Source organism: Vitis vinifera, chromosome 16 (genome assembly GCF_030704535.1).
Source record: "Vitis vinifera cultivar Pinot Noir 40024 chromosome 16, ASM3070453v1".
Lineage (NCBI taxonomy): Eukaryota > Viridiplantae > Streptophyta > Magnoliopsida > Vitales > Vitaceae > Vitis > Vitis vinifera.
In genome coordinates, this window is record NC_081820.1 from 24,491,758 (window position 1) to 24,516,788 (window position 25,031).

At 31.4% G+C, this 25,031-nt stretch overlaps 2 protein-coding genes across 7 annotated transcripts; one reads left to right on the plus strand and one right to left on the minus strand.

Moving 5' to 3' along the window:
• The first annotated feature begins 2,685 nt into the window (after nt 1–2,685).
• LOC100262129 (probable protein phosphatase 2C 76) lies at nt 2,686–10,974 on the plus strand. Its single transcript, XM_002269096.4, has 9 exons — nt 2,686–3,210; nt 3,722–3,999; nt 4,688–4,815; nt 5,472–5,570; nt 5,851–6,009; nt 7,022–7,108; nt 8,295–8,386; nt 9,804–9,878; nt 10,433–10,974. The coding sequence occupies exons 2-9, from the start codon at nt 3,749–3,751 to the stop codon at nt 10,595–10,597; spliced, it is 1,056 nt and encodes a 351-aa protein (XP_002269132.1). The 5' UTR covers nt 2,686–3,210; nt 3,722–3,748; the 3' UTR covers nt 10,598–10,974.
• A 2,035-nt stretch (nt 10,975–13,009) lies between these two features.
• On the minus strand, nt 13,010–21,653 carry LOC100257023 (uncharacterized). 6 transcript variants are annotated; one of them, XM_010664275.3, is made up of 9 exons: nt 21,345–21,653; nt 19,242–19,314; nt 18,342–18,494; nt 18,129–18,234; nt 16,987–17,169; nt 16,026–16,182; nt 14,653–14,951; nt 14,185–14,268; nt 13,010–13,222 (listed from the first exon to the last, which is right to left on the minus strand). In XM_010664275.3, exons 2-9 carry the CDS (start codon nt 19,254–19,256, stop codon nt 13,155–13,157), a joined length of 1,065 nt encoding a protein of 354 aa, XP_010662577.1. In that variant the 5' UTR covers nt 19,257–19,314; nt 21,345–21,653; the 3' UTR covers nt 13,010–13,154. The 6 variants fall into 6 exon arrangements, with proteins under 6 accessions (XP_010662577.1, XP_002269245.2, XP_010662576.1 ...); XM_002269209.5 differs by having other exon boundaries at nt 14,653–14,966; XM_010664274.3 differs by having other exon boundaries at nt 14,653–14,966; nt 19,242–19,394; nt 21,345–21,565.
• Nucleotides 21,654–25,031: the final 3,378 nt, after the last annotated feature.

The following is a 25,031-nucleotide window of genomic DNA, read 5'->3' on the forward strand; positions in this document are numbered from 1 at the left end:
TTTTTTTTAAGTGAATAGTGTTTTTTTGTCTTTCACCATGTCAAAAGTAACCAAATAACTCAAAAGCAACGTGATGGAAAAGAAAAGAAAGAAAGAAATGAGACAAGAAGAATAAAATTTCTACAAACTTCATTCATGCTCCTGCACGTGGAAGTGGATTCAAAAATTTTCAAAATTGAAGACTCAAAACTTCTTTTCAAGTCCGAATCCTCGCCTATAAATAGAGCTGCAAAATTCATCAACAGGCAGAGTTTGGAAAGAGCTTGGCAAGAGAGCTTGATAGCTTGAGATAGTGAGAAATTGAGAGTTTTAAAATTCTTTGTTGTAATTTTCCTCCTCAAGTCTTTTGTATTCATCACACTGAGTCATCACTCTGCTGTCAACAAGTTTATATTCAACAACTCTCTGTAATCAAGGTATATTTTCAATAAACAATATTTTCAAATTCAAATATTTGTATTTTTATATTTAAATTTCTGCAATAAATTAGACAGAATTAGACATTAAATATTTCTGTTTTTATGCTTGAAGTTCATTAGACAATTAATTATTGCATGCGTGAACTGTATTTGATTTTTTTTTCTTTGTATTTTTTTATAAATGATTAAACAAAAGAAAATGATTTTCCTTAACTATTTTATTTATTTATTTTCTTAGTGCTTTTTGCTAACAAAATATAGGCTTAATGTTAAGGCAACACATATATTGTCTTTGGAGCATTACATGGAAAGAACAATTAGGCGTTTCAATAAAAGTGAATATCAAGTATATTATGTTTTCTCTTTTTCTTACATTTTAATACTGTTGCATATTAAATTAATTTTTAATTTCAAATATAATTTTATTTAATTTTGAATACATATAATACATAATATTTTTACAATAATTTACTTATAACTTTATAGTTTATTTATATTTATTTATTTATTTATTGTAACATCACTTAAAAATTCAATATAATGACATTCAAAAGCATATTTACCTAGATCATATGAGCTGAATATTAAAATATGTTTTTTATAACTATTGGTATGTAGTTATATTCTTGAAAAGCAAGTATAAGAAATTTAAAAAAAAAATCATAAAATATAATATTATTTTATTTTGGACTTTCAAAGGTGACGATGAATCACTCACAAAATGTAATAGCAACATCGAATGTAACTAAAACTATAAATTTGTTGTCAAAATATTGCTAATAAATACATAGTTATATTTTATCAATCACAACATCAAATCTCAACTAAAAAAACATGACTTTAATGGTAATTGTGACTAAAAACACAATTATAATGGCGATGTATTATTACAACTAAAAATAAATTTTAGTGATACTATTGACACTAATTTTTTGCCTTTTAATGTCAATTTTGCACCTCTGATGATAAAAGTATTTTAAATTTATAACGGTTGATACTTTGAATAGATAAAAATTTGCGAGTCTCAAACGATCAAATTATCCACCATGAAGAAAATTAATTGAGTACAAAGATTTACCTAATCCAAGCTTTCATCATATCCTATACAACTTGCCTAAAACCTTCAAATGTCAGTTGTCACATTTTCTTGTGCTAAATAATACTTTAAATCCACTTTAAACTTTAATCTATGCCTTTTATTGAATCAACTCAAAAGGAAACAAATATGTTGAATATGAGAGTAATGATGAATAGCACGATGAATCAACAAATTTTGAATGAAAATTTATCATTTAAACATTGATTTTCAGCTCAAATCCATGTGATATTCTTTTAAGGCAAACACTTTCTCGAATTACGTAAAAAAAACAAGAAGCTCAAAAATGTTGTTTTTCAACTCTCACAGTCGTCTTTCTTCATCTGGAAATAAGACTTAATTATTAGGATTTTAAAACTTATCAAATAGTTGAGATTCATTTGGAAAAAGTTGAAGGAATGCAGATATAATCAAAATTTGATTTCTAAGACAAGAATAAAAAAGAATAGAGTACAATAAAAACTATTACCCTTAAGTTTGATAGATCAAAAATCGATCTAAATGATTTAAACACTATATTTTACTCTCATTTAAATACCCGCTCTATTTGTTAATAAAATAATAAAGAGTTTAAAACACAGTTGATTAATGTTTGTCATCATCCAATACATAAATTTAGAGAGACAATGAAAATTTTGACCCGAAATTACCACTACATAAATACGCTTAAATGTTTATATACCCTTGTCATATGTTTTTTAATTTTCTATATGGGAATTGTCACGGTGATCCTATCATAATTTTGATGATAATAGTAATAATAATCCGTTTGACATTTTACAAATGATGATTTACCGTTTGCCTTTGATATTAAAAAAAAGACTACACCAACCAGCACGTGATCGAAATCCAGAGAACAATCTGTATCTTTCTTTCAGATTCTGTATGGAAATTATTATTTAATATTAAATGACAGGGTAAAGTATCAACCTATCAGTAAAGAAATTTCATCAGTCTGCTTCGGATGCTATGCTGAGAGAAATGCAAGTCTACTACTCTAATCCACTACAACGCAGCAGCAGGAGCGCTATTATTCCTCCAATCAAATGGCGCCACGATGATAACAATTATTTAAAGATTGATGGTGTCATTTTATTATTGGTAATTTTCGGAAATTTGGTGTTCGAACATAGGTGATAAGTACAGATTACGACTTGGGGATCTTGTCGATGTTCAATTATGGAGTGCCACGCTGGTGCAATTATTTGGGATGGACACGTGTGATGGGGTGGTTGGTTGGATTTTCAAGGGCAGGAAGTAACGGGTGTAGAGGATAGTGGCTGAAGGTTGATGCATGGAGGTGCCACGTTGCACCTTCTCTTCGGTGCCAAGCTACAAGAGCCAGGCGTCTCTTGTGTTTGAGAGTCTCTCTTCTTCGATGCGCTCTCTCACATTGTTAGGGTTTCGTGTTTTCTCTCGCTTTTCATAGAGAGAGAGAAAGTTTACTGATTCTCGCTCCTGTTATCTCAGATTCGGATCCTCCACTGGTTTGAATCTGAACAAGGTTGTCACAGGTCGGATTCTGCGATCCGATCCGATCACCTTCGGACCTAAAATTCGAAGATTCTGAGGAGAGATCTGTGACTGTTTGAATTTTCTTTTCTCTATTTTTCTTGGATAGGGATCTAATTCGGTTTTACCGGATCCGTATTTGAACATGTGTTTTCGGCGTTTGATTAATCAAGTGGTTTGAATGTATGATTTCGATCCGTTTTTTATTAATATATTTTGTTTATTTAAGTTTGTACTGTTGTTTGCTTTTTTGCTTTTGGTTTGGTAGCTGAGAAAATTGAAGAAGAGAAATGGAAATTTTTTTTGAATCTAGAGTTTTTATTGTTTTGATTTCCAAAAGATGGAAAACAAGTTAAAACAGGCCAGATAAGTGAGGAATCTGTGATTCAAGAGTTCAAATTTTCCTTGGTTTTCCTACATTTTCGCCGCTCACCAAGGGAGAGCATGAGCTGAGGAGCAAAGTGAAAAAGGTTTTCTGCGTCTAGCTCGTCTTCTGTTTTTGGTTTTCAAAAGCTGAAAAAAAAAGAACCCAGCTAAACTAAGGCAGATGGTTGAAGAACCTGAAGTTCAAAGTTGAAAATTTGCTTTTGTTTTCTTCGTTTTCTCAGCTAACGAAGGTAGCATATGTATAAAAAAATGACTCATTATAATACGATTCAACCTAATTCTGTGGTTTCTTTATACTATTTGGCAGTTATTTTGGTTAATAAAGGCCATATAGATGGTATGCAGCGGCTGCATAAGGAATGTGATTGTTCAAGCTGGCCACATTGGACAATCAGCTGTGAGAAGCGTTCGATTAAGAGCAATCTATAGAAGTTTGAATGCAAATATTGGATTGAGGTATACCTGGAATCGACAGTTTAGGGGCAGTGTAAAGATGATGGTTGATACGGCGAAGGGGGAACCTATTATCAATGTGTTGCCAGAGAAAGAGGACGATGGTGGCTATGCCAGTGGAGGATGGAAAAGGTGATAAATGCTTCTTTCAATTTCAGATTATTTGCCTGTGTGGTAGAAAGCTTTATTGTAGGGTCAATGCATGAATGAAGCAATATATAGAACTATCTCATTGTTGTTTCACCTTCATAGCATGTGTTTTAATTGCTAGTTGATTGAACACGCATTGTGTTAGGTTAAATTATCAATAGCATGACTGCTTTTGAACTGATATTCTATTGATTTTTCTAATATTTTCATTTGTTTTGGTGTTAAAGTTTCAAAGTAGATTCATCATAGGGTGAGTTATGGATGGAACTATCTATAGAACAATTTCAGATTTTTTCACTTTTTGTAGAATTTGTTATTATGGCTGGTTGGAATTGGATGTTCATAACTTCTCATTTACAAACTTGTGATATCATATTTTTAGTTCTCTCCAAAATATGAAAGTGAATTGAAATATGTTTTTCTCTTTCCTCATATCCTCCCTCCAAAATTATCTACCTTTTTTTGGGTTACAAATGGATGTGAAGTTTCTGTTGGCTGTGTGTTATGTTTTGGAATCTTCCATAAACACTGTTGGATGATCTGAGTCTGTTGAGATTTTGATATTTTCTTTGTTGCTGAGAATGTATATGTTTGATACTAGTGACTACCTGTATTAGTATGAACTGTGGTCAGCATCACTCTTATCTTTGGTTTCTTGTCTGATTGACAGTGAAGACGGAAAACTGAGCTGTGGGTATTCAAGTTTCAGGGGAAAGAGAGCTAGCATGGAGGATTTCTATGATGTAAAAATGTCCAAGATTGATGGGCAAACAGTTTGCCTTTTTGGAATATTTGATGGTTGGTCCCTTGCCTTGGATAGGGCTTTGATTTTTGAGCTATCTTCTATTAAATAATAAGGATACCGACATTATTTCAGTTTTTGACATGGCCCGGAAAGTGTCAGAGACGGAAATAACACGACAAAGTGAATTACTAAACAGTGCCAGTTGTTGAAATGGTTTTCAGCATGCATGTGTCTGACTTGTCAAAATAAATGCTAAAATTGGAGTGCCCTATTATGTCTATTTTGCTTAATTTATGGTAATCATTATACATGCACATGATATACAAATGCATGGAGCAAACCTAGGGTTTTGTGACATGTTACACTCAATGGTTTTTACCAGGAGGCTGCCGAAATAAAAGATCAAGCAATTCTTATAGAATTACTATGTGATCTACTGTATGCAGTTTTGTTTAGAAAATATCTTTCACAAAAAACAAAAATCAATAGGTTTGATCCACATCTGATTTAAGATCTCAGAGGTGTCACCCAGTAAATGATTTGAGTTTTAACCCTCTCCACATGGTCTGTTTGACCTGATGTTTCAGTTATAGATTGTAATAACCACCCAAACACTAAATCCATGATTTTAAGCTTCTTTTTTCCTTCCTTTCCTTATGAAAAGAATGAAAAGGATTCAAGTGTTTACAATTATGAGATGTCCTAACAGGTCATGGTGGTTCTCGTGCTGCGGAGTTTTTGAAGGAGCATCTCTTTGAGAATTTGATGAAGCATCCAGAGTTCATGACAAATACCAAATTGGCTATAAGTGAGTTTAAGTTTTCTAACTCTCAATTGTTATGCATGATTTTTTCTGTGCATTATCAGGATTGTGTTTTTGTAGCGTATCCTTTTGGTGTCACAGTTTTGTGCAGGATCCCATAGGTTGGTATGATATAATTACACCTAAAGTTTTCTAGGATAGGCTGAAACAGTTGAAATGACACTCAGGATTTGTGTCATTTTCTTCTTACATTTAGTGGGTTCTGCATGGAACATTTTTCCACCTATCAGCTTATGCGTGTATGATAATTTCCATAAACTTGCAGGTGAAACATATCAACAAACTGACATGAATTTTCTGGATGCTGAAAGAGATACTTACCGAGATGATGGTTCTACTGCTTCCACAGCAGTGCTTGTTGGTAACCATCTCTATGTTGCCAATGTTGGAGATTCGAGGGCTGTGATATCAAAAGCTGGAAAAGGTATACTTAAGTCATATGTTGTCTTTTAGTTTTGTAAGTCTTTGAATGAAGTTCCCAGATATTGTTATGGCATGCAATTGCATTATTTGTTAGCATTTGGGATAGCTTGTAAACGTAATTAGATTTAACTTATCATATATGGAGGAACTATGCAAAAACTGCAGTGGACAAGAAATGCATGGCATGATATGTCTTGGCCTATGTGCAGAAAATGACATAAGTGCTACATTTCAATGCAGACTTCAAGTCTGTCCAATGAAAAGCTCATTAATGCTGCATTTCCATATTTTTTTATAATCACAATTAGTTGTGAAATTCAATATCAACATTGCTGCATCAATGTGTCCCTATGAACTTCACATAAAATAATTCACAGATATTCTTAAGACATGATATACTAAAAATTTCAGGAATATAAGATCCTAGGCAATAACCATGTTCAGTGGTGAAAAATCAAAATTTCAGTGAGAATGCACAATTACTTAGCACTTAAAATGAAAAAAAAAAAAAAAACTATTGGAAAAAAAAAAAAAAAAACTTGAAAATTTAAATCTGAGACACTCTGCTGAATGCAAAGAGCTCCTGTTGCTTGGGGCTTTAAAATTTTATAGTTAAATGGTATCAGGGGTTTTTTTATTTTTGCAAATGCAGTAGCTTAAAAGTTTTCAGTACAACCAATTCAACTAACCTTTTGGGCCAAATTTACTGTTCTATTTTACCACTGCCCTAAGTATATGGAAAACTTGGCATTGGTTAATTAAAACAGAAAACTGCCTAGATGTACTATCTGATACTAAATGCATGTTCCAATATATATTGCTCTTTATGGTGGCTATTTTATATGACGTCAATGTTTAAGTTTCTGGTCTGATCAGAAAAAAAAAAAAACCAAAGGTGTATGTTTCTGGTACTTGTCCACTTGAATTTTTATATCTGTTCTACCACATATTATTGAGAATTGTCGAATCATGCCTGGAATTCCTAAAAGTAGTTTCTTTTTCCTGCTGGACAGCAATCCCTCTTTCTGAGGATCATAAACCAAATAGAAGTGACGAGCGAAAAAGAATTGAAAATGCTGGAGGTGTTGTGATGTGGGCAGGTAAAACTTAATTATGCATATAACCATGATGTTGTTATAGCAGAGAACTATTGGTTGTCTGATAATCAACTGCCATGATAATTTCCTTATGGCTTACAATTTAGCATAAATGTTCATGTGGTGGCTTTTGTGTGTTTTTTCTTTGGGGTGTGGGGGTTTTAGGTTGGTGTTGTTAATGGTTTGGGTCTTACCTCAATGTCTCTGTACTACATTGGACATTTTGGCTTATTACATCCTTTTGGATGGTGGAAAAAAGTGTGTTTTCAAAATTGGAGTCTTCTCATGTACCAACTAACCAGGATCATCTCATTAACTCAAATTTTGGCATTTTAGAAGTGGGTACAGTCTAAATGAATTATGAACCTCTTCAGAACCCATATTCTAATGCTCTTTCTTTGTCACTCTTATGCCCTGGCTGATAGGTGCTGATAAATTTCATGCTCTGTTATTTGCACACAAGAACTTTAAAAGCATAATCAAGAGTCTGAGCTAGGAATGGTGTTAGCTAATAAACCTTGGCAGTCTTTTCTCAAGCTAGATTTGGGTTTGAGGATCCCATTCAAATCTGTCTCAAACCCAATTTTATCTGTTCCAAGGGCCAGGTTTACTCTGTTGGGTGACTGAGCTAATTAAATTAAATTTCTGTATGTGGCCATCTTGCACTGCCTATACTTGAAATTAAGGGTTTGAAATGCACAAAATTGCCAACATGTCCCATTAGGCATGCCCCAGTTACCCAGTTAACCCACCTCAATGTCATCCCTAGATGGATGATATGCTATGATGGTTTAGGTCAGTAAAATCCCTACAGACAAAAGGAATGTGCATAGCTCCATTGAACTGTGATTTCACCTGAACAACTGAGCTTATCTTCTAGATCCACAAACCCATAAAAGGTTGTTAGTGTTAGTAATGATCTGTCACAAATCAAGGAAAACCGTCATGTTTGTGCCCCACCAATTTGTTAGTCTGTGGTTCAGTGAGGTATGATCTATGGGCTTCTTTTTAATTGTCTACCCAAGAACGTTAAGTCATCCAAAGGGATGCAATGAATTGGATTGTGAACACTGAATACTATGTACACCTGGTCATATTTTGGTGATTGGCATATTATATGTTGATTTGGATAGTATGCAAACATGAAGCCCAAATGGCTGAAAGTACATTAGTATTCTTTGTCTTTCAGGAACTTGGAGGGTGGGAGGAGTCTTAGCAATGTCTCGTGCTTTTGGTAACCGCATGCTGAAGCAATATGTTGTGGCAGAACCCGAGATCCAGGTAATTCTTGAAACTTAGTATATGCTATATAGATGGGTGCCATGCTAATTCATCTTCTCACTGTGGATGTGTTTTTAGTCAGTTTATATTTCTGCTTTTATTTTTGGGGTGCCTAGCTATGAATTCTAATGGAATTTAAGGAAAACTGGATGCAAATTATAAATAATGCAGAAAATTATACCGATTTTCTAGTTCCATGTGTAAATATCCTGTAAAGGGAAATTATCCTGCTCCATTGATTGATTGTACCTGTTAAAATTATCTAAGCTGGCATCTTTCTTTGGGTTTGATTGCATCTCATATCTTTAGTAAACAAATGGATATAATAGAGCTGTTTCATGAGTAATATGGAGAAGGTCTACAAAACAGAGCTGGACAGGATCGACAGTTGGCAGTAGGTTACGGAGTTTGAGTTAAACATCACCTTTTCTGTAACCTACTGCTGGTGTCGACTTCATGTGTACCCTTCAGTAGTGAAGGGTTACTAAAAGACTGAGCTCAAAGCTTTAATTTGGCAGTGTTGCAAGAAAATCTAGAAATGATTTGGCACTGTCGTAGTCTGTTTAAATTAGTTTGCTATTGATATTTGTGAAGGGGTTGACATGGCTTCTGGGGGTCTGCACTTCCTGAAATCTTCAGCTTAACAACTTTTGACATGATAGATGATTATGAGTGTGGGATATGTGTCTTAAGCTTCAAATACCGAAATACGTTGTCCCCATTTTTTATGGAAATTTTGTTAATTGGATGTGTTCACATTTCTAGGCATAAGCTGCAAGTGAAAGGTATTATTTCAAATGGTTGAAACTAGTGTTCTCCTGATTAAATTTTTTTAATGGTCCATTATTTCCAAGTAAACTACAACAAAATACAACATAATAAAAGGATCTATAATACATGTAGGTAGAGTTGAATGTAATCAAAACGATGTCCAAATGGAAAAGATCCTATTTATACCAAAAGTTTGCCAGCTTCCCAGAACACATTCATATATCTAGAAACTGTAGTTCTACCATGCGAATGAGCTGCTTTCATGGCTTCCATTGGAGTTCTTTAAATTGTGTAATATTATCTTTTATGAACTTGCTTATTTGCATGACAAACTTAGAAGGTTTTTTAATAGGAAATATATATATATATATATATATATATATATAGCAATTTCATTTCTATTAAAACCATCTTATTAATTTTTCAGTAAAATGATCCTGCATATCCAAACGATTCCCTTCCAAAGGTAGGGTGGTTAGATGAGTGATAGATGGACATAGACCAAATCTAACATGTGAACAAGAGTCCATATGACATTGGTTGCAGTGGAGATTATTTTCATGATTTTTTTTTTTTTTTTCCGATTCTTTTCATGAATTGCAACTTATGAAGTATATATTTGCTTCAAATTTTTGTGGATTTTCAGGATCAAGAGGTTGATGAAGAACTTGAATTACTTGTGCTTGCTAGTGATGGACTCTGGGACGTTGTACCTAACGAGGTTGATTTCTCTCCATCTCTCTCTCTCTCACACACACACACACCCCCGCATGTGCACCACCATACTCGCCATCATCACATTCTTCTCAACTCATCAGGAGGAAAGAGCTCTGTCAATCCTACGGTTGATACATTGAATTGATCTACGGCTTGAACATCTCATTAAAAGGATGGGGCTACATGTACCACTAATTTTACAGTATCCTTTACTGCATGCATGCCATACATGCTAGGTGATCATCGGATCTGAAAAAACAGTGGTTAGAAGCATTATTGCAGAAGTTCTTTTTACCCAATTACCACCTACCACATAAGCAGGTAGTCAAACTAGCAGTTCATCCAAAATTTTTGTATTGAAAACGTGCTTGTGGTTCTCCACCAAGGACATAAATATACATACCAATGAGTTCATCCAGGAAATAGTTAACCAATAAAAATCCCATCGGAACTGGGGTTTGTTGATGCTGCACTATGGTTGGCATTAGCATAAATTTTAGGGTTTCTGGTAGTGCTAGACTCAACTTACCCTTTTAATCTTGTACACACTCTTTTCAGGATGCCATTGCACTTGCTCGAACAGAAGAAGAACCCGAGGCAGGGGCCCGGAAATTGACGGAGACTGCTTTTACCCGGGGGAGTGCCGACAACATAACCTGCATCGTGGTCAGGTTCCACCATGAGAAGGTTGATCCCGATCCACCTAACATGGAGCAGGCTTAGAAACTTTAGAATATGCGTGGGGTAGGATTTCTAAAAGTTTAGGTAAATTAAAGAGGGTGGGAAGCGCCTGCACATGCATATGAATTTGGATGATGAATGTGTATATGATCAAAGGAAGTAATTTGTTTATTCATTGGTTTGTTTTCCCGTTTTGCTCTTTGTATTATGGAGAGACTATGAACCTCTGATCGTCTTTTTTCTTTTTTTCTTTTTTTCCTTCTTTTCATTTCTCTTTCTTATTTATAAGTACATCTTGTCTGTATATCTGATTGTCTGTTTGGCAGTAGAGGTCTCATCGGGTATTTTCTAGTTTCCAATAGAATAAATAATTCATGCTTAGCCTCCACAACCGAGGAGCTAGCAGCTGTTATTTCTAATGTTTTGCATTTTCCCGGAAAATGGGTTGCCTTGAAGAACTTGTTGGAAGTGAAATTAGGAAATAGTTTTTGTAGAAAATTTTGAGAAAATGTGGATTTTTCTTTCTTTATCGGAAACTGCAGATTGAATCTTGTCTGTATTATGGGCTTCAGTCCTGAAATTCTTCTTCTGGGGCTGGTTTGACCCTAGCTTCTCTGTGGGTTCAATTTGGGCCTATGGGCCAGAATTGCAGAGTATCAATGTCAGGTCCAAATTAGGCCCACTATGGGCCCAGTCGCTGTTCCTTGCTGTGTCTGAAGCTTTGACGTATGTTCAATGAAACAGTAGAGCGCGTGTCTAAATTTGAATGGAAATAATGCTATGGATGATGATGCTTGAGCCATCTTTTTTAACGTCATGTCGTAAAAGGTAGAAATAATGCTATTTATTTTAATTAAATATACCATGTAAAAGCTATTTGCCAGATAAGCAAAGTGGTAAAAGGATTGGCCACTACCCAAAAGGTAATTATACTGTAGACCCTATTCCATGTTGCCTTTTTCTTCGCTCTTTTTGGGTTAATGATCGGTCACTGCCTATGTGTCACATCTTACCATGCAAATCAAACTTTTCTTAAATCATGTTTTGAGGCAACATTTGATTGGTAGGAGAGTTAAATACGTACACTGTAGCATGTGTCATGTTTAGTTTGCATAAAGAATAAAAAAAAATAAAAATAAATAAATATATATATATATATATATATATTATATTTTAATGTTATATATATATTTTTTAAAAATTTAAATTTATATGGCATCTTAATATTTGTTATTAAAAAAATATGGAATCTTTTTTGAATAATTTATCATTTAATAGGTAATTTTTCATTTTTTCATTAATAGTATTCATGATTAAACAATTTAAAATTTATAAATATAAACATTATATTGCACTATTAAATATATAAAAATATTTGTATATATTAAATATTTATATTAGTATTTTACCATGTATTTTATATACATTTATTTAATTCTTATCTCTTTTGAATTACAATTTTAATTTTTTTTCAATTTTTTATGTTTTACAAAATTTTAATATGAAAAATTGAAATAATAATAAAAATAATTAAATTTATAATTCGTGTAACATTTTAATTTAGGATTATATATTCTATTTATTTATATCCATATTTGATTGAACATTAGAATTATATATCTATATATATTCATAAGATATATATGTGTTATATCATTTGATTGAACAAATGGTAAAAGATTTTCTACACGCTATTACTTACAAATTTAATTTCTTTCCCGTGATGTTTTCATAGGCATAATCATTTTTACCCTTTCTCTTCTTTTCTTTCCCCCTTAAACAAAATGAAGGAGAAAATGCGAAAAAAAAAATTCCTAAAGAAATGGGAAAAGTTAGTAAAACTGTATTCTTCATGGATACACTTCCTTTTTTAAAAAAAAAATATAAATTCCTAGAAAACTCTTAAAAATAAAAAAATACCTTTTGTTTTTAAAAATCCTTTACATTTTTTTTTTAAATTTGTGGAAGTAAAATTTTTTTACTTCTTTAAATTTTAAAATATATTTTCAAGTACAAAGAGTCTACTAAAAAATCTATCCAAAAATAGACTTAATAATTAATTTTTTATTTTATTTTTTATAAACAACAAAATAAAAGAAATTTTTTTATAAATCTTATTTATTTTTAATTTTTTTTTCCTTATATTCTCCTTTCTTCGAATTTTTCAAGAACCAACCTGGAAGACAAACTAGTTAATACAAAAAATTTAGCTAAAATTATTTTTTATTTACATATCATCCTCTAGTCTAATGTCGGCTACACGATGATGTTATACATTTTTCTCTAGGTGTCTTAATTTTTCAATATTTTTGGGGTAAGCAATGAGCATCTTTCATTTTTATCTACCTATTACCGTCCACCAGGGAACTAAACCAAAAAACCGATCAAACCCTAAAATTTGTAATCTAAAAAATCCATCCTACAAAAAAATAAAAAGATAATTGAGATGAAATATAAATAAAAAAATTAAAACACTTATTAATAAATATCGTATGTTTGGCTAAAATCCTGAAAAACCATACCAGTGGTAACACCTTTACTGGCCCTCTATCACCCCTAACAACCAAAAGATGCATAAGCACGGAAGGCCACACCTTTGTTAAGGTTTTTTCTCTTCATCTGATTGAGAGTCTGGACCGGGGACGTTGTCCACGAAGAACTCCTCAACTGCAGCAAGGAAGAACTAGGTGTTAGTCAAGAATGGCAATAGTGAAAGAGGATTAGTCCCGGGTTTGATTCTTGATGCTGGTTGAATGCTGAGGTTTGGGTGTTCATGGACAGTCTGAAGGGCTTATTATTGCAGGTTCCTCGGTGATCCGAAGAAAAAAAAAAAAAAGAAAGGAAAATAGGGACAGTGAATTAGTATAGTACTACAATTTTTTCTTTTTAATTAAAAAAATTCTTCGAAGCTGATAAAAACAGTATTTCCACTCTTTTGTTGTTCTGTGATTTAAATCCTTACAGTATGTAACAGACAACATTGCGGAATTCGATATTGTGCTTGAAGGTTGAGTAGCTACTTTGCATGTGAAGGTATTAATATGAATATAAAGACCAGAAACATAGAGTTAAATCAGTCACCCTCCCCAGTTGATAGCAATTAAACTAAGGAAAATCACCCTAGACACTGGTTAGCCCGTTTAGGAACATTTTCCCAACCAGTTTTTAAGAACAGTTATTTGATGCCTTTTATAACAAAGGTGAAAGGTTTGTTTGGAAACTTGAATCTTTAAAAACATATTTTCTGTGTTTCCAAGCATTTATTAAAAATAGGGTGCTTTATTTTCAATTATTTTTGATTTGTATCATTATTTTTTAAAACAATTTCTAAAAAGCAGGTCAAAGCAAACTAAAAACAATTCAAATATGTTATCCTAAAACACCATTTTTTCATAAGTACTCAAAATACTGTCTTTTTGCCAAAAAAAAAAACGTGATCTAATGTATTTTGAGTCTAGAAAACGGTTCCCAAACAGGCTCCCAGTCATAGTATTAATTTAATACATTCCTGCCTATAATTAAATTCAAATCTCATTCAGGTTTCTACATTATGCAATGCATTCATCATAAAAATACACCTACTGAAAAGTGTCATCTAAATAGTCAGAGAAAGAGACATAAAAGCTTACCTAAATCATTTTGTTCAGGAGAATCGAGCAAAATATCTGATTGTAGAAAGGGGGAACCAGAATAGTTTCCCAGCGCTCCAATATCTGTTATCAATACAAAGCTATCAGTAATTGGATAGAGTAAGGTAATGTTTGGTTTCAGGGAAGTACCAAACAAAAATGAAAAAAATATTAAGGAAAATGTTTTTGTTATGTTTGGTTTACTATGAAAAGTACAAATATATATATATATATATATATATATATATATATATATATATATATAATTAAAATTAGTTAGAAACTTATGTATTTTAAAATTATTTAATACTTAGATAAAAAGATTAAAATAAGTGAAATAAATTTAAAAAAAATATATAAAAATAATTTATTGATTTTAAATATATTTTTTTAATTTTCTTTTCTTTTATTTTTCCGAACATAGCCTAAATAATTTATAGATTCACATAGAGATATGAAGCATTTCACCTTCCAAGTTTGGCAAGTCCACAGTTAGATCTGTAAGGCTAACACTCCATGGAATATGAGCCAATGACAAGAATGATTCCCTCAAATTTCCAGTCCCACCATCTGGCCCCAGTTGCAGTCCTTCTGAACTTGACACGTCAGATGTAAATGTTGAGTGAAGGGTGGATGCATCCACACTCATTCCTGATATCTCTGGAGCAAAAGAAAAATGGCCATTGGATGCCACTGATGGAGGACTCGAAGCCACCTCTGACTTAACTCCAGCAGTAGGAATACCAGGTACCGGATCAGATGCAGTTCTGTCAAGCAGCACACTCCAAAATGGAGAAAATCAGAAAGCGTCTAGCAGCTAAATATCCACAAATGAACAGAGAAAGAAAACATGGAGTACTTTTAACATGATCCTAATAATTTTTAGTTCATCCTGTTCAGTTATGCAATAAATTGCATTGTCCATATTCATATCTAAATTCAGCAAATATGAAAAATACAATCTAAAAAAGAGATATGTGAAAACACTTCTAGAACACAAGACATTGTGCAATATGGCAGTTGCTTTAGACATTATTTTCAACTGTTCATGAAAAAATTTTAGGCAATGTTTGGTTCTCAAAAAATGAAAGAAAGAAAAAGTGAAGGAAAATAAAAAAATATATTTAAAGTTAATAAAATATTTTTATATGTTACTTCAAATTCATTTTATTTGTTTTAATTGTTCTATATAAAGATTAAATAATTTGGAAATGTATAAGTTTCTAAATAATTTTAATCATATTTAATTTTCTTTCATATGTTCCATGATAAAACCGAACATGAAAATATCATTTTCCTTAACATTTTTTTTTCTTTCCTTAGTACTTTCTAGGAACCAAACATAGCCTTATGGTTGTCACAAATTTGAATGGTAAATTAAGGGTCAAATAAAAAGAAAAAATACATTTGAGAAGACAAGGGAGCTTCAAGATCATCTACAACGTCCCATGTGCAACCACAATTATATCAAGTGAAGAAGGGACCAGGTTCGCCTAATCCAACTGTATGGCATTTCATCCAACCAAACCCTTGTCCCTTTCATCTGCCTATCTCTACTCTTAGAAATGACCACCTCATAACCCGTTCTCTCCCTTGTGCATATAGCACATGACACCCCTAGTGGGTAGTCACATCTATTTTTTGTTGCGTTGCTCTTTTTGCAATGCAAGCATGTTTGGGCAAAGAACAAGAATTGGTACCGGTCACACAAATGTATATGCAACATTCAAAGTCACATATGCATGCATAGTTGGGGACAAAAAATGTTCAAAAAGTATATGAACAAAGAAAAAAAAAGGAAACTGAGCCAAGAAGAAATGGATATTAGGAGAAATTCTCACTCATTCGCAGCATTCATTTGAATAGGATGGAAATTTCCTGATGCAGGGATCCCCTTTACCACACGGGAAGAAGACATACTGCAGCTCATGGAGTTGATATGTGTAGCTGGAAGAGGAGGCTGCTGCAGAACAGGGTATCCCATAGGCAAATTGTTAACTGCAGTACAACAAAATGGCACTGAACTAAGATGATGATAATGATATGTTGACGATAAAACCACTACTGATACTCTCTTTTTAGAAATTCAAAGAAACTGAAAACTTTGGATAGTCTACAATGAAGAGGATTTCAACTTCCAAATCGGTGTTTCTTGTGTGAATGTGAAGAAGAAAGTGTAAATCATATCCTTATATATTGTACAGTGGTTAGAACTTTATGGGATATTGTCTTTGGTTTAGTTGATGTAAAATGGGTTTTTCCGGGAACTGTAAAGGAGGTCTTAGCTAGTTGGAGGAGCTCGTTTGTGGGAAAGAAAAGGAAAAAGATATGGGATGCCATTCCGTTGTGCATTTTTTGGACGGTATGGAAGGAGAGGAATAGATTAGCTTTTAGGGGGGGGGGGGGTTTTGAATGTTCAAAAGTTAAAGAATTCTTTTGTTTGTAACTTGTGGAGTTGGGCCAAATTGTATGTAGGTGAGGAGGCGTTCTCCCTTATAGGCTTTTTAGAGTGGATAGCCTCCACTTAATGGGAGGTGATCCTTTGTTTTGTTTTTTGAGGCCTATGCTGTTTTGTATACTTCCTGTATGCTATGCGGCGTTTTGCCTTATTTAATGCATATCTTTTACTTATCAAAAAAAAAAAAAAATTCAAAGAAACTGGAGCAATTCATAATTAAAGTAAAGATATAAATCAAAGGGTCATGATACTTATCAAAAAAATAAATAAATCAAAGGGTCATGAAATGCCACCAGTGTTTTTGAATTTTTCCTGGTTTTAGCAGTTTTGCAGGGGGAACTTACCAGGCATGGGATGAATCCCATTCTGTATGGGAGCCAGTGGAACATTTGGAGGTACTGGGTGGTTCATCAGATAGTACTGATGTTCAAGTAATTGATTGAACACAATAATTTGCCTTTTCAACTCTAGCCTTATGTTGTAGGCCTTGAAAAAGTCAGCATTTTCTTCTTCCAGTTTATGCCATACTAAGTCAAAGAAGAACATAAAGACGGATATTAGAAGCATTGGAAAAAATAAGTTGTAGTATGTTGTGAGTTCCAAGAGTTTCTAATGTGTTTCTGTTTTTGAGCAAAAGATAGAGGAAAATAAGCTGACCAGAACGATTATATGAATTTTCTTAGTATAGTTTGGAACGATCACCACTTGGCACTTGTGGTCCTTGGTGGTGGGCAAGCATAAACCCTTAAAATGAATTTCTATTAGGTGCACTTACAAGGTCTCCATTACTCCTTAAAAACACTTGATTTCCCCACATTTAAAAAAAATATATTTTCCAAGACCCAACCAATGCCCAACCCCCACCCCCTTGCTCCACCTTCACTGTGAAGCCACCCCTTCCCCACTCTCCCAATGAAAGATTCATGCAGTCACCAATAATCATCATTACTTATAGTCAATGATCTTTCATCTGAAATTCAAGGTGCTTTTAGCTCCCAGGAAGAGGTCGAAAATGATTGCATTTACTAAGTTTCTTACACATTTAGAAGGACATCTGTAAGGCAGCTAAAAAGAACAACCTGAAATCACCAACAACAATGCGGTCCACATACCTATGAATCCAGACCTTCAAGACACACACATATGTTGGTTTTTGAGGAAAAAAAAAAAGGCCATCCATTCAATCTTTAGTCAAATTGGCCAAAGGCACTCATTTTTTTATCTGAGAATCAAACAATGGTCACACTTTTATTATGATGCCACAATTTGAAAGGTGGCTGATATCAAGCTGATTATCTTTTGCACCATATATATGTGCACATAGTAGCACTAGGGTTATCACATCATATTCCTTTTTGCCCTTGTCAATCTGTAATACTTCTTTACAAGGAAACAATAAATGAAACTCAGGGTTAATGATAAGCAACAAAATTCCCACATTTGGATGGTCAAAAGGAAATTGTAGAAAAGAAAGAAAATGGCTCACCCAAGGTTGTAAATCCAGGCTCTATTCTTGCCCGAGTCGAAAGGGTTTTTACAACCTCATCTCTGTTCATGTACAACTGTAGACACCGTTCTATCAAATTCTGAACCTAGAGTAGCCACCCAGTATTAGGAAAAAATAAAAAAATATGGAGTATTTCAGTTGAATTCCATTTGAAAAGATAATAAAGCACAGACATTAGACAAACTATCTTACAAATTCGATATCTTGATGTGAAACTTTCCTGGTCTCATTGTTTGAACTGGATACTGAACCTGAATCCACTACAGGACCCTCAGATGTGCTATTTTGTTGATCACTTTGTGCCTCATGTGATATTTGTGTTGAGGCTTGCTTTACTGCTGAACCCTGTAAATCATGTGAAGGTTGTCTTCCTTTAGTGATATGAAACCAAATGACCAAAAAAAAAAAATGCAGTTTTTGAGATATAAATCCAAGGAAAAGAAACAAAAATTAAGACTATTGTCTGGTTCTTCAAAAGTACCAAGGAAGGGGAAAAAAATTTCGGGAGAATGATTTCTCATATTTGGATATCATTTTAAAAAAAAAAAAAAAAAAAAAAACCTCGGAAAAAATAAGGGGAGATACTAAAAAATAAATCTCACCACTCTCTTTAAAAAATGGTGGGAAATATACATTCCTCAATAATTTAATTTTCTTTCCTCGACTCTTTCACAGACAACCAAACACACAAATAATTTTATAATTTTTCCTTACCCTTTTTTCCCTTCTATTTTTTCTCTTTATTTTTGTCCTTCAAACGTTACAAGAGCCAAGTATAGAGCCTAAGGATTCACATGGTAATAAATAAGCACAGGTTTTGTATCCATGAATGCTATAGAACTTATTCTGATTTCATCAACACAAATCAGTCAACACTTGTTCCCAGAGAGAAACCTTTCATAAAACAATTTGATGGTAACATGGATATGGAATAGAACCAGAACCCAATTTATTCAGGATCAATAGTGATTCCATTACTGCTTACAACTTTCAGTGATTGTTTACTTCATTTCTCAGTGAGACCCAAAAAAATCAAGGATGCTGAAATGCATAAAAGAAAGTCTGACGCAATTTAATATGGTGGTTGATGACCTGTAATTTCTTCATTTCACTTCAATACATGTCTTTTGCTTCTGTTTGTTTGATTATGGGATCTTCCTTGCAGCTGCTCAGGAAATATGAGTTAGGTAGGATCAAAATTGTTTAAAGCTAAACGCAAAATCCCCAAAATGAGCAAGTTCTCACCTGAAAGAAAAGACAGATCAAGAATTTATACATTACAAAGGTAAGATAACTAGTTGGATTAGCATGTTGTTCAACAGTAGATGCCCCAAAGTAGGAACAAATGCATTGTGAAATTTAGGGATTAAGGAAAAAAAATCAGAACCCCAAGAAAACACCAGCATGCTAAAGAAAAAGTTCTCAATCACAAATCTTCCCTTCTCAAATAATTAATAGGTAAATGCAGTAGATTTTTTTTCTTTGTTACCAAGAGAAATACTAAGCATATAAGATATTACTATTCTCAATATCCATCCATATATTGCAAATCTAATGATGGATTTGGAGAGCAATGACCCATAGATTTACAAAACATTTTCATTCCAATGCCAAGCAAATAAATATGTTGAGCACCTTCTCCTTCACAGTAAGAGTAATCACTCCAGACAGGAAATATTTTATAATTTCTCTCTTGTTTTCTGTTCATCAATAAGTAATATGTAGGCCTAAGAAATGCAAAATGAAGGGATAGCATAAGAGTTTCATCTAGTGGGAGCAGCTCATAGGTCAAAAATTGAAATTGTCTTTGCCAGGTTATATGTTTTGCTGGGGCATAGATGAGGAGGCCTGACTGTGAAAGGTCCATTCGTTGCACAATATGTACCACAAGTTATAAACTTGTTGCAATTACTCCAAAAATCTAAGTACTGAGTTTTCATGCTTGATAATTTCACTTTATTTTCTTTCCTACATTTTTTCTGCAACCAAACAGAGCCAAAACAAACTACCAGCAAAGCACAAAGTGAATAGAAAATAAAAAAGGCAGCCTCATAAGCATTATCCTTCATCCTCCTAGGGGTATCCAGAATTAAGTTCTGTAAGGGTGGTGAGAAAAATGAAAGAAGACAACAGAAAACTTAGAAATATGAGACTCTAAAAATGATGAACTCCCATTTAGGCACCATCAATAGAGTTTGGTGTTTTCACAGTTCCCAAATAATGAATTAGTATGCCTCATTCACTTTCCTTTCTTTACTAGACTTCCTCAGAAAAACATATTCTAACGTTATTTTCCTGCCATCCTAGCCAAAGCTCAAGTCCCATATGGTTGCAGAGAAAACAATGCAACACAATAGAAAACTCAGAAATTTGAACTCCAAACATAACGCTCCACCTGTGGAATTTGATGATTTCACAGTTTCTAAATACTGAATTTTTAATGCTTAATTCACTTTCTTTTCTTCTCCACGCTTTATTTACCAACAACATATGACAAACTGATCAACAAACAAAAAAACTCTCTCTCTATATATACATATATTTAGTTATAGTTATAGATTTATAGTCACATAGTTATATATACATGTCGACCACATTTTCCTTCAATCCTTACCTAATCTCAAGTCCCGTTTGGTTGCGGAGAGGACAATGAAACATAATTTAAAAAAAAGAACTCAGAAATGCGAGAATCTAATTATGATGATAGCGCATCAGGCTCCATCAGTGGACTTTGATGATTTCACAGTTCATATGTAATGAATTTTTATGCTTCATTCACTTTCGTTTCTCTTCTACACTTCCTCGGCAACCAAACAAAGTCAATCCACAAACAACCGACATGACACAAACTGATCAAAGAACCAAAAAGCTCGCAAAGAACACATTCCGATCGCATTTCTTCATTTCTTGCCAAAATTCAAGTCCTGTTTGGTTGCCGAGAAAGCAATGGAAAATTAAATAGTTTTTTTTTTATTTAAAAAAAAAAACCTCAGGAATGCTAAACTCGTTACTCTCGAAGTTCATTATTTCTGCACTGTACAAAAAATGCAAATAGATAACAAGAAAACATAAAAAAGCAAAGATGGAGGAAAATTAGGGTTCACTACGACTCCATTGAAGTGATAATTATCTCACAAATGTGAAGAAATCAAATGATAAATTCAATAAATTGAGCGTTAAATTAGGGTTTTGTACCGTGAACTGAGATGATTTCGAGGTGTTTCCAGGGTTTTCAGAGCAAAAGCTGGGGCTGTGCCTGGGCTTAATGCAGCTGAAAGAAGTGTATACAGAACCTGAGACTCTCAAATCAGTTGGATTTTTTCTAATCGTACCGCAGTTTAAAGATGCAATTTTGCAAAATACTAATATTTTTCAAAATTATCGTGGTTTGTGGGATAAAATCATTTATATATATATATATATTGAAGAAAAATATGATTTAATGCGTTTAGAAAAATATTTGTTGATTCTCTTACAAATATTCTTAAAGAAAACAGTTTCATTAAGGTAATGTTTAGCTCTCCAAAAGTATTAAAGAAAAAAATTTATATTAAAAAATGATTTTTTTATATTTGATTTTAATATGAAAAATATGAAAAATATAATTAAATTTAGTCAAATTTATGTATTTTTAAATTAATTAATTAATTTTTAGATAATGAAAAAAAATAAGTGAAATATGTTAGAGGAAGTATATAAGAATAATGTATTAATTTTAAATTTATTTTTTTCTTGTATTTTTTTTTTTCAAATTTTTGGTAACCAAACATATCCTAAAAACATTATCACTAAGAAAATATTTCAATCCAAATTAATCTTTCCCAAGCTTTTTAAAAAAAATTAATTTGAATGCGATATAATTTAGCAAACAATTTTTTCACAAAAAGTCGTCTTTTAGAGTGAGAGATTTTTTTTTTTTTACAAATATTAAAATATATAATAAATATAAAAAATAGATTATTATTATTTTTAAAGATAAACTTGAAAATAAAATAAAAAAATTATCTTTAAATCAAATAAATAATAAATTAACGGTTTTTTTTATAACTTGAATAAAATAAGTTTCATAATGGAATGGTTTTATTTTTAAAGTTTTTAAATGTTTAAAAAATTAAAATATTATGAAGATTATTATCTCCTCCTAAGAAGATTAAAAATTTATTTATCCTTAATATCTTAAATGGAATGAAAGTAGTTATCGTCTAATTAAAAATATTATTTTAAAAATATATTAAGTTGAAATGGAGTGAGGCATGAGATGAGATATTTGATAAAATTTAATATTTTTTTACTTAATAAATTAAGTCATATTTAAGTTGTTAACTTCAAATTTATTACTTAATTTTTATGGTTATTTGATAAAATTAATTTAAAACTTATTATAAAATATAAAATTGACATACTTTTCATCGTGAATTATAATTAGGGCAAAGGAGACGGAATAATAATAATAGAGATCATAAAGTAGTAAAAGAAATGGTGGAGGTAACTAAAATAAATAAAAGTAAAAAGATAAAATGAAACTGTGAATTTAAAAATAAGTTAATTATTTTTACTTATTACTTAAAGTTATTTTTTATTTTAAGTTTTATCATTAAGTTATTTTGTCAAACATATTTAATTTACTTAATAACTTAAATTAAGTTATTAAATTACCTTAAGTTGTTAAGTTGGTTTACCGAACACCAACAGAGGTTATGAATTATTTTGTTAAGGTTCATATTTTATGAATTTTTTAAAAAAGAAAAATACTATAATAGAAATTAATATTAAAAAAAAAAAGTCCAACTTGGCTTCTATAATTTTGGACCTAAAAATACAAAACCTCGACTTAAAAGGAAAATTCTTCAAAATAATAACTCATAAACAAAAATAGAAATTTCTCATTTTTGGTAAATAATTTTTATTGTATACAAAGAAATAAGTTTATGAGAATTGTATTATTAGAAGGTCATTTTCCAATTGTTAAATTTAAACTAATTTAAATAGGTTACCTTGTAAATATATAAATTCTACTCAAATATATAGTTATAACTTCATATTATTATATATAGTTATAACTTTATGTTATAAAATAATATAAAGTTATAACCATATATATCTTAGTAGATTTAAAAGCTTAAATTAGAAGAATGAGTACATACTCATTAACAAGGTAATTAGTAAATTCTAAATTGGCTTACTAATTTAATCTAAGTCATTAAATATACTAAATATATTTGATAAAATAAAACATTCTAAAAATAACTTAGAAAGTGTTTGATAAATCAACTTAATGATTAAACATGAGTTAATAACTTAATTTAAGTCTTTAAATAAATTAAGTATATTTCATAAAATAATTTAATATCGTAACTTAAAGTATTAAATCGAAATAATCAACTCATTATTAATCTTAAATATTTTACTGCCTCGTACAATGAAATTATAATCATGACTTCGCGTCTTTGACTCACTTTTTTCAATAAATATTTTGTGTGGTTATTATATATACTTATTTTAAATATTGATGTTTTACAAAATAAATTTATTATTTAAGATTAATGAAAATAATTATTTAATGATGATAAATATTAGTTAAAGTTAATAAAAATAATTATATCAATTCAATAATATAGAATAAATTTTATTAAATAACCTTTATATTTAAAGTAAAAATAAAGTAAGAAGTTTTAAAGTAATAATTTAAAAATAATTTAACTTTAATCAACTTAAGCTATTAAGTAATAATATATATTAAGTTGTACCCAACACTCTCTTAAAAAGTAATAAGTTAAAATATATCATTTTTTAAAATCTTGCCATGATTTGTCTTAGCCATGTTTTTGTTCTCCTTGCTTCCATCTCATAATCTCATAATCCTATTATTCAATTTCCATGAAAACATATGTCGATTTAATAGTTTAGAAAAACTTTTAAATTATTTTTTTTTGTGAAAATTAATTGATTGATTTTAATTTAATAATTTAAATATAATTTAATTTTAATTATATCAAGTTATTAGGTATTAAGTTTTACCAAATGTCAACTAAAATAAATAATGATTTCTAAAGTTATAAGGTAATTATGAAAACTCAATCCAACCAATTTCATTACTTTGAAAAAATTATTGATAGATTTATATTTTGTAGATGATAAATCACTTAGGTGTTGTTTGTTTTTTTATTGAATAAAAAAATCAAAATATTATTTATATTCCAATAAATATAATTTGTTGATATCAATCTACCTAATTAAACTAAAACTATTTAATATAAAGTTCATTTTAATTATGTTGATTGATATAAAATTGAATAGAAAAAGTTAAATATTTTGGTTAGTCAAAAAACAAACATCGTTTAAAAATTATGTATGAGTCTTATAAAATGTTAAATAAATAAAATATTAAGAAAAAGTAGGAAAAAAAGAAGAAGGAAATAAATATTAAAATTTCACCAATAATCAAAATTTGCATAAATCAATTGGACAAATAAAAAAAAGTTAAAACTTTACTCGCATCACCCGTGATGGGGGCTCCATATGCTTTCATGCAAGGCATATTACATGCGTTGTTGACCTCATCAATCTCTTGGAAAAAAACTTCTCTTTTATATAATTTTGTATTTCCATCATGCCAAATTTTAGTAAAGTTCACTCCATGTCGATTTGACTTCATTATTCATAATTTACTCAACGTTGCTTGCATATGTAATCCCACATTGATTTTGATGTAAAATAAGGCTTTTGGGTTACTTAATGAAATACCCAAGAAATCCTGATTAATTATTTTATTAATCTATTTTCTCGTCTCAAGTCGTAAATGGAATTACAAATACGAGAACTATTTTTTTTTTTTTCACAACTCAAGAACCTTGACCCCGACCCAATAGATTTTGTATAACT